At 44.6% G+C, this 20,711-nt stretch overlaps 1 protein-coding gene across 6 annotated transcripts in view; it reads left to right on the forward strand.

Moving 5' to 3' along the window:
* CELF2 (CUGBP Elav-like family member 2) overlaps positions 1-20,711 on the forward strand; it is a 308,661-nt gene that overhangs the window by 189,027 nt on the left and 98,923 nt on the right. For 5 of the 6 annotated variants that reach the window (XM_039246010.1, XM_039246011.1, XM_039246009.1 and 2 more), the window contains exon 3: positions 11,620-11,702. The exons of the other annotated variant lie outside the window; for it this stretch is intronic. In XM_039246010.1, coding sequence (XP_039101941.1) covers positions 11,620-11,702 — 83 coding nt within the window. The remainder of the gene's footprint in view (positions 1-11,619; positions 11,703-20,711) is intronic. 6 annotated transcript variants of the gene reach the window in all.

Raw genomic sequence — 20,711 nt, forward strand, 5'->3', positions numbered from 1 at the left:
AGGACAGGGGAGAGAGCAGATTCCAGAAACTTTGCCCTTGACGCCGCCTTTTCTGTCTCTGGGGTGCTCATTGGGATTTATATAATAATGGTGAGGAACTGTTGCAGTGAGCACATATCTGTGCACATTCCTCAGCTGTGTTCCCAGAAGGCTTGAAAATGCAGTAGATTTAATCTAGGTAAAAAACAAAAACAAAAAAACCTGCCATTTCTTTGGCAGGAGATTTAGATAGCGTGCCTGTCTTCCCAGGGCTCTGGGAGTATCAGGAGAAGGCTCCTGCAGGTGAAGACCCCAGGGCAGCAGGAGGCTGGTGGTAGCCTCGATCTTGTGGCCATTTAACAGAACGTGGCCAAGGCAGGTCAGGTGCAGAGTCTGAGGAAAGCGGGGCGGCCCACGCGGAGTGGGTGAGACGCGTGTTCTTTCCTTGGTGGGGCGGTTGGCTCAGGTCCACCATAGAGCAACCATCCTGCTGGGGGCATGAGTCACGGTTCGCGGGGGAACACAGAGGCCCCTGCCCCAGGCACCCAGCAGTGAGAAGCACAGCTTCTGTTCTGTCACAGCGGTTCCCAAGGGATTCCCTCGGGATTGTGCCTGGTAATCCAAGTGGTGGGGTCCCCCCTGAAAGCAGATTGGTCCCCCTGGGTAATGCCAGATGGTAATCCTTCTACATCAGGGTACCGATTCTGTCAGTCTCCGTAAAACGAAGCTAATTGGATACAGTTTCATTCAAAGTTGATTCCTACAGGATGTGGCATTGTGTTGGGTAGCTAGGAAAGTCCCCCTCTTAAGTAGAGGGGAGTGAAGTTTGTCTCAGGAGATAGTCTGAAGTTTCATACAGAGGGTTATGAAAAGACATTTTTGGTGCCATGAGAGCAGGCGCCAGCAGTTCTGGGTACCTTTCAGAGGAGGGCAGAACCTTTCAGGTGGTTCATGGCATACTCATGGCTAGCATTGACACTGAAGAGTGCCGTCAGTCCCTAATGACTGAGAAGGTTACGCCTTTGCTCTGAGCTACTTGGGAGTGGTCTGTTAACTACTCTGAGGGTGACAGAGAGTCGAGTTACTAGCATAACTAGTTGTAAAATTCCATGAGGAAAGGATACAGAAGCCCAGAGAAAGCTATGCCCCTTTTAAGTCCCTCTCATTTTTTTCCCCTTAGTTTTGAGTTTAAAGCAAAAAAGGAGCAGAGTGCAAAACAAAAGTCTTATATCTTCTTGCAGGTCTTTTCCACAGCTAACTAATGTTTGCTTTGATGACTGCTTTTTTTTAATTTATTTTTTTCTTTAACATTTATCCATTTTTGAGAGCCAGAGAGTGGGAGAGTAGGAGGGCCAGAGAGCAAGGAAGACACTGAATCCAAAACAGGGCTCCAGGTTTCACACTGCCAGCACAGAGCCCGATGCAGGGCTCAAACTTATGAACTGTGAGACCATGACGTGAGCCAAAGTCAGATGCTTAACTGACGGAGCCAACCAGGCGCCCCAAATTTGCTCCTTTTCTTATTCCTTTCCTCCGTGTCTCTCATTCTGTCATCGCAGCCTTCCTGGTTCAACACCCAAGTTCAGAAGAGCTACCGTAAGGAAGTTGCACACAGGAGCGTGAAATCTTGCTCAGCAAGGGGACTGGGTGTTCAAAGCAGCTGGTGAAATTAGAGCATTAATCGTTTCATCCCATCGTGGGCTCCCCTGAAGCAAGCCAGATTTTGAGGACAGAGAGGGACCAAACAGCTAGGACTTTGGAGGCCATGAGTTAACAATGTTGTATTTGGTAGGGGACTTGGTTTCTTGGTGGGCTTCAGGCTGAGGAAGGGGCTATAAGCCTGCCTCTCCAGGGTACCAGTTCACCTCCTGAAGTGTCTGCTTACGTTTGAAGAATTGCATTCTGTCGTTGTCTCTTTCCTCAAGATGCTAAGGGTCAACCTTCTAACCACAGGAAAACTGCTTCTCTCTTTTTTTTTTTAAAGGTCATTGCTGTGTTTTAAAATTTTAATTCAGGGGATTTTTGATGGGGTTTTTTGAACCTTTAACTGCTATGTAGAAACTGAAAGTCGGGGGTCTTGGCAAGGGCGAGGTCAGTGATTGAGAGTCGAAACCTCTAGCGTGTGGAAGATTCGCTTGAGCACAAAATGTACCACTTAGATCAACAACCTTTGGACTCTGAAAAAAAAAAAGTATTAAATTCTCTCTATAGAGCTAAGATTGCAGAAGAAAATAGATTACAGGGGGAATCAAGCATGGGGAGTATGTCCTCTTTTGACTTTAACTGGATTGTGTGCTACTGACTTGACCAGAAGCCAAGATCCCAATTGGGTGGACTTGTGTAAAGCAGGCACCTGTTTTGCTTACAAATGTGCATACAAAAGAGAGCTCCATTCACAGAATGAGAGAATAAACATAGCGGGTTCACTAATTTAGCCTTCCCGGGCCTTCGGTCCCTTGATCTGTGGGCCCCTCAGAATTCAAAGGCAGCCTTTAAAGGAATTCTCAATTCACAACATGATGGTTCTGTCGACGTCCTGAATTCAAATAGATCTTGAGCTAAATTTGTCTGCCAGGACTGTTAACTTTGTTTTTAAAAGAAATAAGCAAGTGCAGTGTTCAGTCATCAGGGGATCATTTTATGGCTGTCTTGAAGTGTTCATTTGCCTAGATTTAGAAAGTCAGGTAAATTTCAGGGGCGTCTGGGTGGCTCAGTCAGGTAAGCGTCCAACTTCAGCTTAGGTCATGATCTCACGGTTCTTGGGTTTGAGCCCTGCATCAGTCTCTGCGCTGACAGCTCAGAGTCTGGAGCCTGCTTCCGATTCTGTGTCTCCCTCTCTCTCTGCCCCTCCCTACCTCCAGCTCAGTCTCTCTCTGTCTCAAAAATAAACAAACATTTAAAAAAAAAAGTCAGGTAAATTTCATAGGTTTGATATGTTGAATGGCCGTGGAGATGTGGACACCCCCTCTCTTTACCCCATGGTTGGAGTTCACGTGGGGAGATAGGTGTTCAACACGCAACACCATAAGCTCCAAACATAAAATACTTTTATTTTATCAGCTTAGCCGGAGTTGTGGGAAATCACTTTTTTTTTTTTTGGCTTCTTTCTTCCATCCTGATGCTGCTTTTCAGTAATAATAACTTAATATGAAAGAATTATGTATTTCAGAAAATGTTCACAGTTTTCCATATTAAGATGTTACTAAAGAGTAGCATCAAAAAAAGAATCAACAGTTAGGGCTAGAACATTCCAGAAAGGCCCTTTTTCCCATTTATGAGCGAGCCTTTCAAGGAGCATTTACCTCAGTCCAGGCTGGCGGCTTTAGGAGTGTCATGAGGGGCTTCCAGAGGGCTGGCTTTCTGTGGCCTTCCTGTGAGCATAAATTGTGGGCATGGGGTCTGGGACTTACCCCCTAGGGCTGACAAGTGGCTATTTTAATAATTGAAGACCATTTAAGTCACCGACCTCTCCCATCGTTAGGCCCAGATTCTCTAGTAAAAACTGCCTTATCGTCCATGCTTTAGAGTAAAAGACAGCGCTGCCTTTGTAAAGTGGCGTCTCTGCAGCATTAGCCCTTTTTTTTTTTAATAGTTTATTGTCAAGTTGGTTTCCATATAACACCCAGTGCTCATCCCCATAAGTGCCCTCCTCCATGCCCATCTCCCCCTTCTCCTCCTCCGCACCCCATCTGCCCTCAGTTTGTTCTTTGCATTCAAGAGTCTCTTATTGTTTGCCTCCCTCCCTCTCCCCCACTATTTTTCCCCTTCTTCTCCCCCACGGTCCTCCGTTAAGTTTCTCCTAATCCTCCTATACGTGCAAACGTATGGTATCTGTCCTTCTCTGCCTGACTTATTTCGTTCAGCATAACACGTCGCTACACATGGCCAGATTTCATTCTTTCTCATTGCCATGTAGTATTCCATTGTATAGATAAACCACATCTTCTTGACCCATTTATCCGTTGATGGGCACTTAGGCTCTTTCCATGTTTTGGCTATTGTTGAGAGTGCTGCTATGAACATTGGGGTCCATGTGCCCCTATGCATCAGCACTCCTGTATCCCTTGGGTAAATTCCTAGCAGTGCTATTGCTGGGTCCTAGGGGAGTTCTAGTGTTAATTTTTTGAGGAACCTCCACACTGTTTTCCAGAGGGGCTGTACCAGTTTACATTCCCACCAACAGTGTAGGAGGGTGCCCATTTCTCCACATCCTCGCCAGCATCAGTAGTCTCCTGATTTGTTCATTTTAGCCATTCTGACCAGCGTGAGGTGGTATCTCAGTGTGGTTTTGATTTATATTTCCCTGATGAGGAGGGATGCTTAGCATCATTTCATCTGTCTGTTGGTCATCTGGATGTCCTCTTTGGAGAAGTGTCTGTTCATATCTTCTGCCCATTTCTTCACTGGGTTGTTTGTTTTTCAGGGGTGGAGTTTGGTGAATTCCTTATCGATTTTGGATACTAGCCCTTTATCTGATATGTCATTTACCACTATCTTTTCTATTCTGTCGGTTGCCTATTATTTTTATGGATTGTTTCCTTTGCTGTGCAGAAGCTTTTTATCTTGATGAGGTCCCAATAGTTCATTTTTGCTCTTGATTCCCTTGCCTTTAGGGATGTGTCAAGTAAGAAATTGTAGCATTAGCCCTTAGTCATTCCCCCTCCCTGTGGTAAGGTTTAGAAGCCTGAGAGGAAATTTCTTTCGTGAGTATGTTGTCAATTTTTCTAAGGGCGGAACTAGTTTTAAAATCTGGTTTTTGGGGCACCTGGGTGGCTCAGTCGGTTAAGCAACCAACTTCAGCTAGGTCGTGATCTCACAGTTTGTGAGTTCAAGCCCCATGTCAGGCTCTGTGCTGACAGCTCAGAGCCTGGAGCCTGCTTCAGATTCTGTGCCTCCTCTCTCTGCCCCTTTCCCACTTCATGCTCTCTCTCAAAAATAAAAAAAAAATTTTTTAAATTTTAAATCTGTTTTTTGCTATCCTTCTCCAGGGCTGTGTCTACACTGCCCTCCACACTGAAGAATATAAATACAGTGCTGTTTGACTCAGGGCAAGCCATGATATAAACTGGTTATGTCTACATAAGCAATACATCTATTTTTTCCCTGTATTATTACCAAGAGTTTCCAAGTAAAGATTCTCATGAGAAACAGCTGTGGTTTGAAAAGATTTGTGATAATCCAGATGGTTTCTTTGAGGATAAATCTACTTGATCATTTAAAATTAAAGTCTTTCAGTAAAGTTGAGTGTCTTTATGATTTTAAATACACTGCGTGTGTGTGTTTGTGTGTGTCTGTGGGTGTGTGTGTGTGTGTGCGTGCGTGCGCGTCTGTGTTGGCCTGTCTTGCTTGGGGCTTTATCTTTGGAAACAACAAAAACCTCCTAACAGTGTCTGAAATTATTCTGCAGTTAAGCTGGCAATATACCTGAGGGAACTCTTCATGACAGCAGAAACTATTTGTGAAGAGATATAGTCAGACACCAACTACCCTGTTTGGAGTATATAGCAATTAGCCTCTGTGGGAATTGCCTCTCGCACCTTCTGAGACAAGATAGCCTAATCATATCACACAGTTATAATGCTGATTGCACATCGCTTCACACGTCAAATACATGCAACCAGATGGCTAAGCTTGTCAACTTGTGGGAATCTGGACGGCCAAAGGCCCCTAGTTCCCCTGACTCACTCCCTCACAGCCCAGTGTCCACTTAGGGCTCACTGATAATCCAGAGAGTCTCACTGTGAGGCTTGCACTGGTCAGCCTTCAGAGATGGCACTCTGCGCCCCCAAGAGTTTTCTAGACCTTCTCTCCCATCAAAGTTGATCTTATGTGGCCTTTGTGGGAGCTCTCCTGGATGTTCCAGTGTTCAGCAGCAGAGTGAATTCCTAGGGAGATGAGAATGGCCAGAAAGCTTTACCGTGTCACCCTTAGCCCATCTTCGTGACCAGTAGAGGAGTCCTCACTGGTGGACGTGTTGGGCCCTGTGTGGGCCTGACATGCTGGTATTTGACTCTCCAACTGCTTCCCAAGTTTTACCACTGAACCTATTGCCCCCCATGAATTTAAAAAGCCCTAGTGAGGAGTAATGGGGAGGTGTTGATAAATAGACCCATGGAAGATGGATTATAATTTGGGAGTGGGTGGATAAAGGTGGCAAGAGTTGTACAGTCCATGTGCATGTGAGACTGTGAAATAGACAAGGAAGAAACATGAGAAACAGCACAACTCAACCACATTGAGCAGAAATCACAAGACAGAGACCTGGCTGAACCACCTGGTTCATTAGTCCCTGCTAATCCCCCAGAGCCACCTGCCAGGTCACTTCCCATCTCTGACATGGAACCTTCTTCAGTATGGCCACCAGCGGTGGGGAGAGAGGGATATTCCAGAGTGATGCTGATGCCCGAAGGTCATCCGCCCTAGCACCTGCTACAGCCACTGACCATTGAAGAGCACCTGTGGATGTCGTCAGTGTCAAACCACCCACCTTACAAAGGTGTTTTAAAAAGAAATATGCTAAAATGTGGAGGTCCATCCCCCGAACTGGATTGCTGAGCCATCTGGTGTCGCAGCTGACCTGAAAATGAATCCAGGAAATTTCAGACCTGAGCTACAGCTGGCATGGGGAAGTCTAAGAGACAGATGGTTCCCTTAACATCTGTACAGCCAGTTAGGGTAGGCAAGCAAGAAAATCCCAACTTGGTTGAGCCTTCATGGATTTTCTGGGGCCTGTAGTAGCTCCCTGACCTTTTGCCATGGTAATGACCATGTCAGGGCAAATAATATTTCTCCCTCCCTTGGTTGAAATCATCTCTGCAGGTCAGTGCATCTAAGATTTTAAGCAGGCATGTCACATGATGGATGATGATCTTTGGTCAGGAGGGTACTCCCAAAAATAAGAGTCTTTGAAGCATGTTTCTACTGTGGATTAATACAGACTGATGTCTCTGGGGGAGAAAACCACACGTTGCTGTTAAACTTGTAGTTTTATATACTGTAAATTGTAAGATACCTTGAATCAAACACTGTTTTTATTAAGTGAATGAGTATGCATGCTGAATGAAGTGCACATAAAGAATACTTTTGACTTTTAAAACAATGTGTTGTAAATGAAACACTTTAATTAGCCACGTTGCTTTGAGAAGGATTTTAGGCAAACCTGGTTTTTATTCGCTGGTTGAGAAGTAATGAAATTAAACTAAGGTACAGAGGAAGTAAGATATATCTGTCTAAGTCAGGAACCCAAATGTGTGAAACCAAAAGTAGAATCTTGGGGTGATCTTCCCAGTCCTAATTGTCTTCCCCAGAATTCCCCCGTTTGTGCAGATTGTTCACTGCCTGCAGGTGCCTGGCTGATACCACGGGTAGAGGCAGAAATTCATCTCAGACCCCACTCAGCCAAGCCTTGGTCCATGGTGAGGGGCTGTGCCCATCTGGCTTCGGCCGTGGTGAGGGGCCCATCTGGAGATGGGACACCTTTTCCCAAGGCGCCAAGTCTGTTAGTGGAGTCTGAGGGCCGGCGCTGTTGGGTTGGGGTCAGGAAGCAGATCGCCCGTGTGAGCCAGGAGACTCTTCTGTGCATTACAGCTAGAACCACAGCTCCTCTTGGCGTAATCCTTAAACACCCTAGTCTACACGGGTATGGAGCCAAGGAGGTGAGAGCTGTGCACAATTGGAAGACGGTCTGTTGAGGTAACACTGGTTTCACTGTAGAAGTTATACAGGCAGAGTAGACCTGGGATGAAACTGGAAAGCATTTGAGATCTGGGGTGTCTTCCCGTCTCCTCTTTTGGACATGAGGCTCCTTTCCCCTCTGCCTCCCGATGCCACACTGCTCTGACACCAGCTTCAGATTTGCTCTTTCTACACACACACACACACACACACACACACACACACACACACCTTTTGTTCGCTAAGAACGTTGTTCAAGAGGAAAGTTCTTTCACCAAATTCATACATACATGTACATAGCTGAGAACAATTAGATAGTTCCATCCCCAAGGGCAGCATTTTAATCCTTACCTAGGAAATGAACTGCACCTTCCTCGTGGATGGCAGGCAGTGAGAAGGGGTAGGGATTCCGTTGCAGTGTTGAAGGCAGGCAGGAGTGCTTTCTGGTCCCAAGACCATCGCGCGTTGGTCTGAGCCCTTCCCGTTGGCCCCACACACGGGATTCTCTCACTTGTATCATCTGTGCTTCTCGCTGCTCTCGTCTCATGATTGTCTTCGGTTGGCTGTGTTCGGTGCCCCTGCCCTCCCACTGTCCCCATAGGCCAGTCTGAGCTCCGTGCTCAGCTCTGAGCCTGGCCACACTGGCTCGTGTTCCTCTGCTTCTGAGTTGCCTCCTTTCATGGCCACCCTTTCACCTTCCACTCCACCCCTCAGTCTTATTTTTCCTAAGTATCCCACTCCTGAAACCTGTCTGCTTGAGAGGATCAGACTCGGCCTTTGCTCTGAAGCTCTAGTGACCATGGCTGAAGTCAGGGGCTTCCCCACTACCCTCTTCTCCCACAGCCAGTGCCGTAAGCCCAGGAGAGGGAGGGGAGTGACTGAGATTCTGGTAGGAGCTTCCGGAAGGAGAGGTCATGTTTCTCGGTGCTTCTCTTACTCTAGCAAGCCCAGTGAGGCATAGTTGGTATTTTTTTATCTTCTTAGAGTGGTTACAGTGGGTTGCTGGAAGGTGGGACTTGACTTCCCTGTTAAAAGTTACTCCTGGATCCAGGGTGCCTGGATGGCTCAGTGGGTTAAGCATTTGACTTCAGCTCAGGTCATGATCTCACAGTTGGTGGGTACAATCCCCATGTCAGCCTCTGTGCTGACACCTCGGAGCCTGAAGCCTGCTTCAGATTCTGTGTCTCCCTTTGCGCCTCCCTGACTCACACTCACTCACTCTGTCTCTCTGAAAAATAAACATTTTTTAAAAATCAAAAAAAAAAAAAAAGTTACTTCTGGATCTGAAGCACGTCCTGTAGCTCATCTTGGGCTCACTTCATGCCTCTGAAGCTAAAGCCACTCATTAATTTGAAAAGTTCTGTAGAAAAAGGAAAAAATCTGTCATCAGGCCACATGAACTCTGGTCAAAGAAGTCAAAATAGCTGAAGTGAAAAGCACATCTAAAATTTAAAATGGTTAGTCTGTCCATCTGTAATTCTTTCAAGAAACTGCTTAATTTTCACTTTCTTCCATCATGCCAGTGAACTCCTACATTTTAGGACTTTTAATCCTTGGATGCATGTGGCATGAGTGCCAGGAAGCTGTGATTGTTTTCTCCTTTCTCTAGAAGGTGAGGTTTTGTATATTTAATCTTAGTAGACTCAAAAAATCAAATATACATCAAGCTTCCAAATTTCTTTTCCAAACGAGGAGGAAGCGTCATAGATGTGTTTAGGAAGGCTGAAGGAATGGAATTGCACTGTATTTACCCCTACATTTTTGAGTGAGTTTTTCTTTTCAAATTTTTATTTAAGTTCTAGCTAATATATAGTTATATTCTAGCTAACATAACAACATTGGTTTCAGGAGTAGAATTCAGAGATTTATCACTTAGATACAACTCTCAGTGCTCTCACAAGTGCCCTCCTTAATGCCCATCCCACACCCACCTCCCACCATCAACCCTCTTTGTTTGTTCTCTTAAAGAGTCAATAGTTAAGAGTCTCTTACAGTTTGTTCTGTCTCTCTTTTATCCTCCTCCCATACGTCCATCTGTTTTGCTTCTTAAATTCCACATGAATGAAATCATATGGTGTTTGTCTTTCTCTGACTGATTTATTTTGCTTAGCATAATACACTCTAGCTCCATCCACATCATTGCAAATGGCGAGATGTCATTCTTTTTGATGGCTGAGTAATTTTCGTTGTATGCCACATCTTCTTTATCCATTCATCAGTCGATTTACCATTTAGGCTCTTTCTGTATAGCTTGACTCTTGATGATGCTGTTGTAAATATCAGGGTGCATGTACCCCTTCAAATCTATATTTTTGTATTCTTGGGGCAAGTACTTAGTAGTGCAATTGCCAGGTCATAGGTTAGTTCTATTTTTAACTTTTTGAGGAGCCTCCTTACTGTTTTCCAGAGTGGCTGCACCAGTGGCTGCACTGCATTCCCAGTAGCAGTGCAAGAGGGAGTCCCTTTCTCCGCAGCCTCACTGACACCTATTGTTTCTTGTGTTATTAATTTTAGCCCTTGTGACAGGCATGAGGTGCTATCTCATTGAGGTTTTGATTTGTATTTCCCTGATGAGGAGTGATGTTCAGCATCTTTTCTTGCATCTGGGAGCCATCTGTACGTCTTCTCTGGAAAATGTCTATTCATGTCTTCTGCCCACTGTGAATGAGGTTTTATTTTGGAAGACCAGAATGCCAGTTTATGATTCTGAACTTTTGCTGGCTTATGATGCCAAGCCCCTGTTGTTAACTGTGCCATTTTTTGCTGTTCTTTGCCTTACTCACTCCATTCCCCAAAATAGAAGCAAGGTCAATGCCTCGGTGCTGTGCATTTCTTTCACACTCCTTGCTCTGCTTGGTGTACGAAGACCTCTCTGAGGACACCCCAACTCTGTGGCCCCATGCTCCAGGACCCTCCAGTCGAGACAGGCTGAAACATTTACAGTCCTCATGAGTCCGTCTCCCCACTTTCTTCCTCCGCCCAACTTACAAAGAGAGCTCAGAGGCCGCATCTTTTCTCTTTAAATTTTTAAAGAGTTTGTTCACTCCGTTTTCCTGAGCCTGATTGTGCTAAGAAACTGTATGCTAATGAACAGATCGTTATCTGATTTAAACAACTATGTTAACCAGTATCTTTAGCTACAGGTTAAAGAACAGATGGGTCATCCTTCAGAAGGCAGAAGTGATAAGGCTTCCACACCATTTTCTCTGGGGGAAGACATTGGTTGGGAGGAGGGCTTTTGCTGGAGTCTCCTTGTAGGGAGAGGAGGCATTCAGCCTGGACTCCCATCAGCTCTTGGAAAGAAGGAATCAGAAAATTGCCAATTGATGTGCTATAGCTATAGCTAATACTACATGGGAGAGTGTGCCCAAACATCCATTTGTCCACCCGTCCTGTAACAATTTCCAAACTGGTTAAAATAGCCTTTCATTTTGGCCAGCAAAAACTGAGTATATCTCATACAGCATGTTGCATTACAATACTATGGTGGAAATGAAGAATAAAGCACAATTTTAGCTTTTAAGAACCTTATAATCCCGTGGTCTAAACTATTGAGTTTAGAGAGTGTTTCTTTCAAAAGTGTGATTTCTAGAATATCCCTTAAGGAAATTATAGTTCTTGTAAGTTTCTGCATTTGTTACCGTGATGAAACACCTCTCTGAAGGCACTCTACACAGGCCCCATTAACATGTCACCCACCACTTCCACCCCTCATTCCTGAAGAGCTGTGTTCCAGGTAGTTGGTGCACAGAGTTACGAATTGATTTCCAACGTGGGTAAAGCTAATAAATACGGCCTGAGTGAAAGGCACTGGTAAATGCTTGAGATGTTATTACTGTTCTCATGCACTTTATTATTTTTAAATTGTGCATCCTTTTAAGTAGATTATTTGTTCGCCGTCGTCTCCATTATATCTAAGCGAAGCATTCACAGAAATTTCTAAAACCTTTTCATTTCTCTCTGTAGGTTGTTGTTTCGTAACATTTTATACAAGAAAAGCCGCACTTGAGGCCCAGAATGCACTGCACAATATTAAAACTTTACCTGGGGTGAGTCGGTTTACTTTTGTACCAAAATCACTTTATTGCTTGAAAATGGTCCTTTCAACTGAAGGTTCTAGTTATGGGCTCTTAGTGGCAAAAATGACTTGGGTCTTTTGAGGAGTGTGTGCTGACCCTTGGATTCCCTGCCGCAGCCCAGGCAGCTGGCCGGCCCAGAAAGGAGCATTGACATTAATGCTGATGGAAAGAGCTCCCCTGGTTAGAAAATCAGAGTGACCCCACTGGGCAGCAGGGGCCGCCAAAGAGTGTTGGGTGGGCTAAGATTTTAAAAGGGGGAAAAAAAAAACCAATACATGTGAGAGAAGCAGATGGAAAAGGAAAAGCTTTTACTCACCAGGAGCTCCTTTTGAAATTTAGTCTTAGATTTTTCCTTTGAAAAGACAAAATGTACCCTGTACGGCCTAATATTAAACCTCCTAATGGCTTCTCAACAGTCAATGGTGGTTAACAAAGTCAGTGTTTTAATGCCTAATTGGTGGCTTCATGTTGATAGAGAACAGAAAATACAAAGCTTATGATTTTTTGCCATTTCCTTCCTGGTAATATTTGACAATTAGTACAATTGACAAGAAACAAACTGATGCTGTATATAGCTCCTTCATCACAATACATGATTTCTGGGGTTTTGTGGTAGACTCATCTATTGCATGCTGTTATAAAGTTCCCTGAGCTGTTTGGATATTTTCCCCACTGACCCAAATATCAGTGATGAGTTCATTCAATGTCATAACACTGTGCATTGCCTGTAATGAAGAATGTGTGGTGAGCAGAACAATAATGATTTGACTGAAATCTGGTCTGATCAAAGTAGAAGACAGATAACCCAGTGTCCCTGATGTTTCCCAGGCATAATTCTAGCCGTCATTTCACTGTCTCTGTAGACATACACAAACACTTGTGTGTGTGGACACACTAACAAACTCAAACACAGGCCTTTTATACCCCATGAGCCCCAGAAAAGAGAGCATTTCCTTGACTCACCTTAGATCCATTGAAAATTTCATGGTATTTGCTGTGGCAAGATACTCCAGAAAAAGTTGTCAAAACATTAGTCACCCAAAAATAATAAATTATGAATGGTGGTCTTCAATCACAGTACTATGGCTTCTTCCTTTCCCATAGAGCAAATCAAAAAGCAGAAGATTCAAAAGAGCAAGCATATGATACCAGAATTCTCTCTCCCCATTTCACTACTTCTTCCTCAAACTTTTAAGGTGGTTTTATTTAGTAAGGTAGCTTTTAGTACATCTAAGTGCTTTGCTCAATGACTTTTTTAAAGTATTTTTTTTTCAATTTTTGTAATGGCTGTTTATTTTTGATAGTGAGAGAGAAATGGCTTGAGCAGGGGAGGGGAAGAGAAAGGGGGAGACACAGAATCTGAAGCAGCCTCCAGGCTCTGAGCTGCCAGCACAGAGCCCAAAGCGGGGCTCGAACCCACGAACCGTGGGATCATGACCTGAGCCAAAGTCAGACGCTTAACTGACTGAGCCACCCAGACGCCCCTCACATTCTATTTTAAATTAATGCAAAGCTTGGGTCATTTGAATTCATCCACTCCACTAGACTTTGTGTAGCTACTCATATGTCAGCCTTGTAGGTGAAGACACTCTCAAGAAACCCAGGGTCCATATGATGAGTGTGCCATATTGAAAAACATACAAGGGAATGACAAGTCTGCTTCTGTTGGGCAACTCTTACTGTAACCCTTTCTTAGCAAACAAGTAGCATCTTCCATATTAAAAACTAACATTTTTTTGCACCTATCTGGTTTTCCCTTCTTAAAAATTCTACATGCAGAAGTCAGGAATGGTGATTTGGGAGACACGTTATTAAGTGCAAGAATTCTGGAGTTGGAAAAGATGGTTTGGGAATTGTTTTTGTTTTCCTATTATACAGTTCTGTTTCATTTGCCCAATTACTTTGGGCAGTTAAATGGAAACTTTGAGAAATCAGGTGTGATTTGTAGGCTAATAGCCTTTAGAGTACACACACTCTTGCTACATTTGACACTTCAAATTAGGTAAATGGGAACAGGATTCCACATCTTGCATTTATGTATATCTTTATCTGATAAACATCACCCTGAACTCCTGTAGGAAAAACATGAAGGTGGTTTCTTTTCAGCTGTAAGCTTTCGGTGGACAGGAGCCAGTGAGACCAGACATGAAAGATTAATGCTTATTTTGGGGGAAAAAATATTACAGGGTGCCTTGCTGTTTGATTACAAGCCTTGGAATTAGTCAACATTTCCATAATTCTAAACCAATATACACCTGTTTTCCCACTGTGATGTGAAGGCACAACTTAATTTAACAGAAACCCTGCTGTGCTAAATCTCTCATTAAATACCAAGTGAGTTCGGTAATTTAAAGTTGTAGCACTACTATTTTAACTGGTTGCCTTCATATTATGAAATTAATAAGAAATTAATGATGCACTTTGCCATATGCCTTCAATTTCTTTCTGAATAAAAATAAAAGGGATAAAGAAAAATGCATCACCAGCTGACACTTTAAAGCTTTTCTGGTTGTAATCATTTTTCCTGTGGATAAAATCCATTAAAAAGGCACTTGCTGCCTTTTTTTCTAAAGTGTCCAAAACTTTCCATTGAAAACAAGATCAAATAGCACTGGGTTTTTCCTCCCCCCCAGTTTAATTTTCTTCTGCAGTTGTTGTTAGGTATCATAGGGAACTTTTATCGCGCAACCAAACTTGATTGATGTTTAGGGACCATTTTTGGGTCTGGAGAGAAACAAAGAACTCCGTATTGCAGAGGACGAAGTGCTGATGGGACCATCTGTTACTCAGCTGAATGTGTTTGCTCTTAGATTTTTATTGGAAGGCATCCTTCCTTCATGCCAGGTCAGGTCATAAAGACCCTTTCCATAGTGGGCAGGTGATGAGGTGGCTAAGGAAGACACTGGGTCTTTCTTCCTCTGAAATGCTCATCATGAATCCTAAAAATACAGTATTGGAAATAGGGAGCAATTCAACAGCTCAACACAAGGAGGAGCAGAGACAGAGCCCCTGGATGGCATTTCCCTGGTTTGACCACGCTCTCCTCTAGAAATGGAGGCGTGATGCACAAGCCGCAGATCACCTCTGAGGCACGCTGCCTTACTTGTTTCTGACATCTCATTAGATTAACAAGACACTAACGATTATTGAGTCCCTACTGTGTGCGCTAAGCTACAGGCACTGAGCTCTAGCAGTTCATACATGCTGCCTTCCACCCGCCCTTGAGATGCCCAGTGAGTAAGACTCCCATCTCCTGAAGAGAATACCTTCCGTATGTCCACACAGGCAGGGCTCCTCGGTGAGCCTGTGGGTTTGCTGCAAAACTGTTAGCCTGACTCTTTCCACAGCTGAGCCCTTGGTGTTCCTGGACAGATTCTGGTTGCCTCTGCTTTGACAAGTTTGGCAGATCGGGCTAACAGATAGCTTCTCTTGTTTAGGATGGCACAACCTGACTGGAAGAATTAGTCACAGAAATGTCATCGTCTTCTGTTGTATTTCCCAGAGAGAAAAATCCTTGCAGAGGCAACTTGAGAGATTCATTTTGTATTCACTGACCTAATTTGGCTTAATTAAAAAATAAAATAAAGACCTTAATCGAAGCACAGAAAAACGGCCACGATCTCTTCAATAATCAGATGTCCAGGACCAAATATCCCCGTGCCAGTGACAGCATTGTGCCTTATGTCATTCTTTTTTCAAGGTCTTAAAACATATTGTCTCTCGCCATAAGGCTTTCTGATTGAAAAGCTACAACAGTAACATTAGAGCGTTCACTGTATAAATTAATTTAATTAAGGATGTAATAACAGACAGGAATATAGTTTTGGAAAAGCTCTTAAATTTTAACAGCAAGGAGGAATCAGAATCTAAATGTCTTGTAAAATATTAATTGCAAATGTCTTCCAGACATTTTCTCTGCCTATGCCTTCCTCCTTCCTTTCTTTTTAGAATCACTACCGGTTTTATTAAATGCAGTTTATATTAAGGAGTTACTGCCCTAAGAGAACATTTGTTTAGAGCGTTCCATTTCAGCGGTGGCTTACCGAAAGGTGTTTTATAAGAACATTTGCAGTGTGAACGAGGGCTCCACGTAGATTGGAGATATAAAAACAAATGAGGCTGATCCAGTAGGAAGAAGCTGTAAATAAAACTGCCTCTTGGGACAAGTGTGTTCACCCACATGAAGTGAATGAGCCCCTTCTTGGCTTCCCTGGAAGGGATCATTTACCTACACAGGCAAGCACTCTGTTTCCTGCCAGGTGGCCTTCCACTCTGTCCTCTATAGGATTGTCCCCCTGTGTCCTTTAAGAGCAGAGTGCTGGGGTTTAATATTCTTCCAGCAGAACAGCTTGGCTCTCACTGGGACCAAATTCAATTTGCCCATTGTAATGCGTTCTGAGGTACTCATTTTCTTTGAACCACCTCTTCTAATTATTAATATGTATTTAATGCCTTTGTTCTCAGAGCCATGAAGATTATTTTATCATTACCATCATCATTATTATTTCTGTCATAAAATCCCTCAAACCCCATCTCACCATATCATGGAAATCCGCCTGCCCCAAACCATCTTATTTGAATCCCAGCCTAACTAGACCAGGGTAGATAAACTTTTTTCTCGGATATCATTTATTTACAACAGGAAGAAACCACCAAAATGTCTACATAAGCAGGTTGAAGTCTTCAAAAGCATGTTATCATGTAGAACACACAAAACATTCATACACTCATTCAACAAGTAGTTACTGTTGTTGTTTTTTTTAACTTTACATGTTTTTATGTATTTCTGAGAGAGACAGAGTATGAACGAGGAGGGGAAGAGGAGAGGGCAACACAGAATCTGAAGCACACTCTCAGAGCCCGATGCGAGGCTCAAACTCCCGAACTGTGAAATCATGACCTGAGCTGAACTCAGACGTTTAACCGACTGAGCGCCTCCCCCCCGCCAGGCACCCCAGTATTCACTGAATTTTTATTGTTTTCCAGGAACTGTTCTGGGCACTAGGGAATACAGTAGCAACCGTGCTGTTTATAACTGAATCACCCAAAAACAAAGCCAGCCACCATGCCTATACCTGGTTAATGTTTAGTAAATAGTTCTTGGATACTTAACGCTCAAATGAGCTACATTCATAAACTATTTCCCAAGGAGTCAAGTTTTATTCCAAAAAATGGCAGTTTTGTCCACAAGTATTCCAAATGCTCCAGAATAGGGGATGAGTGTAGATTTGCTATGATGCGCACACAAGTGTGTGTGTGTGTGTGTGTGTGCGTGTGTGATATAATTTCTATACTACACACAGACTTGTATGCATGTCTCTCTATACTTAAGATGGGCATGTATTCACACACATCCGTATGTAGGTGTTAATTCAGCCAAATAGATAAAACCAGGAAGATACAGCTTCAAATCCCATTTTTTCAGTCCTGTCAACATATGCTTAATTACTTTGCAGTCACCTTCCTTACATTAAGCTTCATGAACTGTGTAATTTTTAGGTTTGTTTGTCTGTTTGTTGGTTTTTGCTTTGAATCAGGATCATGGCTGATTCATAGTGCATGCACAAGGATACTTGAGAACCACCATTTAATGGTGGTAATCCCTGCCTTCCACCTTCTTAACAGAAGAGTAGGCGCTGAGTGAGATAATGTATGTAAAGCTTTCTGAGCCCCTGAAGAAATGTGCTTAGAAGACGTTGTTTCTACTTGGCAGATTCTGTAGGTGTGAACTCTTCTGGGGTCGCAACGCAACATATAAAATGTGTGTGCTGTGCAGTGTGTAAATCAGAACATTGGGCTGAAATATTTGGCCTTCCAGGACTTCCCCAAAGCAACTCTTCCCCTGCTGTCTGTGCTGTTTTAGTAGAACACCACATCCTGCAGAAATGAAAGCTAAACAAAAAGTGAGGACTTTTTTTTTTTTTAAGTAGGCTTCATGCCCAGAGCAGAGCCCAACACGGAGCTTGAACTCACAACCCTGAGGTCATAAGCTGAGGTCAAGCGTCAGATGCTTAACTGACTGAGTCACCCAGGTACCCCAGGGTTTTTTTTTAAAGATGACCTTGTAAGGGACTGTGATGGAGAGTGTCATGATGTGGCTAGAGGGCAGCCCCCCAGGGGTGTACCCGGCAGCAGGAGTGAAGACAGTGTGAAGAAGACTCAAGCTGCAGAATCAGCCCCAAATGGGACTCAGGCAGGCATGCAGGAGTATGGCCCGCTCATTGGTTTGGGCCTGAGACAGAAATTTGGAGGATGAGGGAGTGCCTGGGTGGCTCGGTCAGATAAGCATCCGACTCTTGATTTTGGCTCAGGTCATGATCTCATGGTTCATGAGTTGGATCCCCACGTTGGGCTCTGTGCTGGAAGCGTGGAGCCTGCTTGGGATTCTGTCTCCCTCTCTCTGCTCTTCCCCTGCTCGCTTGCTCTCAAAATTAAAAAAAAAAAAAAGAAAGAAAAGAAAAGAAAAGAAAGCTGGAAGATGAAAGAAACTCCAGGCCCAGTAGTCCCCAGTCTGGAGGCCAATCACAAGGGGTCTGGGAAAGTGTATTTTAATATTTCACAAAAGGATATTGGAAGTCGTCTGTACGCCCACCATAACATTTTTCATGCCACCTGAAGGGAGGGTTCTTTTGCTTTAGGCTGGCAGCCGGTCAGGTCATTAGCTTTGATTGGCAGTTATTGACATATGGCTTTGATTTTAACTGTAATGAAAAGCTACTTATTTTTATTTTGAGTTTATTTTGAAAGAGAGTGAGAGCACAAGTGGGGGAGGGGCAGAGAGAAGGAGACACAGAATCCCAAGAAGGCTCCATGCCATTGCCATCAGCCCAGAGCCTGATATGGGGCTCAGACCCACCAACCCTGAGATCATGACCTGAGCAGAGATCAGGAGTCAGACACTCAACCGACTGAGCCACCCAGGCGCCTAGTGACTTTTAAAATAGGGCCCATTCTGTACAAGGAAGTCTGTGGGAAGAAATTGATGAGGGGTCCTTGGTGGTGAAATGTTGAAAGTGGCTGGGCAGCATGGGGTTAAAACAGGCAGCAATTACATGAGTTTTTTATAATGGAGTTTCAGTGGAATGCTGTGCAGAGGCTCAACTCCATCCCTCATTACCAGGACTGTTGTGAGGGCTTAGGAAAGCATACGTGCAACTTACCTCCCCCAGGGGCCCAGCCAGGGAGGCATAATTGCCGCGTGTCATTGAGCAGCACTGCGGTCTCACTGGTGACGTGTGAAGGCACGATAGGAGAGCACAGTGGCAGAAAGAAACGAGAGTTGGATTTCAGAGGTACTCATTTCTCTCATATCCCAGACTACATTGGGAATATTAAGTTCAGTTATTAGATCTCACTTCTATTAGAGGTTGATAAGCTTTCCAAAGAAGATTGTAGGGAAAAATCCATGAATTTGATTAAAGGTCTGGATGGAATTGCATAGGAAAGGAGTTATGACAATCAAATGAAAAGGGAAAGTTTTTTTCTAAGACTTTATTTTTAAGTAATCTGTACACCCAACATTGGGTTCCAACTTAAAATGCCAGGGGAAATGGGGTTATTGTTATTTTTTTTAATAAATTTGGAAAAATAGTCCAAATTTTGCCCTCAGAGTATGCAGTCCCCGTTAGAGTTCATCACCTGAAAATATTAACTGTTATGCTGGACAGACCGTGAATGTGTCACCTGTAGGGTGAGCACAACTCAGGGGACTGTGTCCAGTAGAGGTGAGCTGGCCAGTTCTTCAGTCTCAGGCTCCAGGCCATGAAAAAGTATGTGACAAAGGTGGGTATGGAGAGAGTTCTCCCAGGAACCCCAAGGTTCTTCCCTCTCCATGTCACCAAGACATGGAGAATGGTGGAGCCGGGGAAAGGGAGCCTGGGATCAGAGGGAGTCTTGGAACCCCAGTTGGGTGGGGTCTAGGGTGGTGAGCGCAAGGGAAGCAGGTGGGCCGCGGCCACTAGGAGGCGAGGCGGGATGTTCACCATGTCTTAAGAGGTAGGGAGCGGGACCCAGGACACCAACACAGCACAACAATGTGAATCACTGCAAAAGTGACTGTTTATTGATGGCCCGAGCGTCAGGCACCATGTGGAGGCTGTTTGAGTATATTTAAATTGTCACAGCACCTCCCCAAGTTCTGTATCATATGACCCTGTTGGCTGGTGAGGAAACTGAAACTCAAGAGTGACTTGTCTGGGGTTAGACAGCTGGCGACTATGAGTCTCAGACCTCGGACGCCAAGGGCCCCGCCGTTCAAGACCCCCAGGAGCAGGTGCTTTCCCTCGGCAGTGCCACTGCGGCATTGATGAGCTCAGGATGCCCACGTTTGCTCCCTTTGGAGCTGTCCTGAAGTCAGTCTGAATCCTCAGCTCTTTGACTCCTAAAACTAGCGGTGTCGCACGGTGAGGTGTCGCACGGTGAGCTCGCCCAAGGGGCAGAGCCCCCGGGTCCTGGTGCTTAGCTAAGCAGGCCTTCCCCGAAGGCAGCTGGCGCCCTCACCCCACCGGAGCCGGTCCTGATGCCAGGGCACTGCACTGTGGGGCCAGGGCACGGCACTGTGCAGCTTCGCCCAAGATACGGAGCCCCGCCCTCTTGCCCAGCCGGAGGCTGCTTACGTCGCTGGGTGGGTGTGGCCAGGCATTTGCTCCTTTGTCGGGCTTGAGGCTCCTTGCACCAAGCTCTCTAGGAAGGAGCAACAGATCAAAGGCAGTCACTCCTGTAAGAGGAGCTACTTTGCAAAAATGATTATAAATGCAACACCTTTCTTCAGAGGAGTATAGCTTTACCAACAGCATCTCATTAACATTCATGTTACTAGAGCGCCTTGCTTTATCTACATCCCCAGGCTTTCGGTCCCAGTCCCCAATCTGCATCCTAATGCCCTGCTCTGTCCAGCTGGCCTTCCCCCCCGCCACGGCCCCCACAATCTCTTGGCTCTGTGTCCTTCCGTAAGGGAAGGGCGGGGGGGGGGGGGGGGGG

Source organism: Hyaena hyaena, unplaced genomic scaffold (assembly GCF_003009895.1).
Source record: "Hyaena hyaena isolate Hyena2069 unplaced genomic scaffold, ASM300989v1 scaffold_276, whole genome shotgun sequence".
Classification (NCBI taxonomy): Eukaryota; Metazoa; Chordata; class Mammalia; order Carnivora; family Hyaenidae; genus Hyaena; species Hyaena hyaena.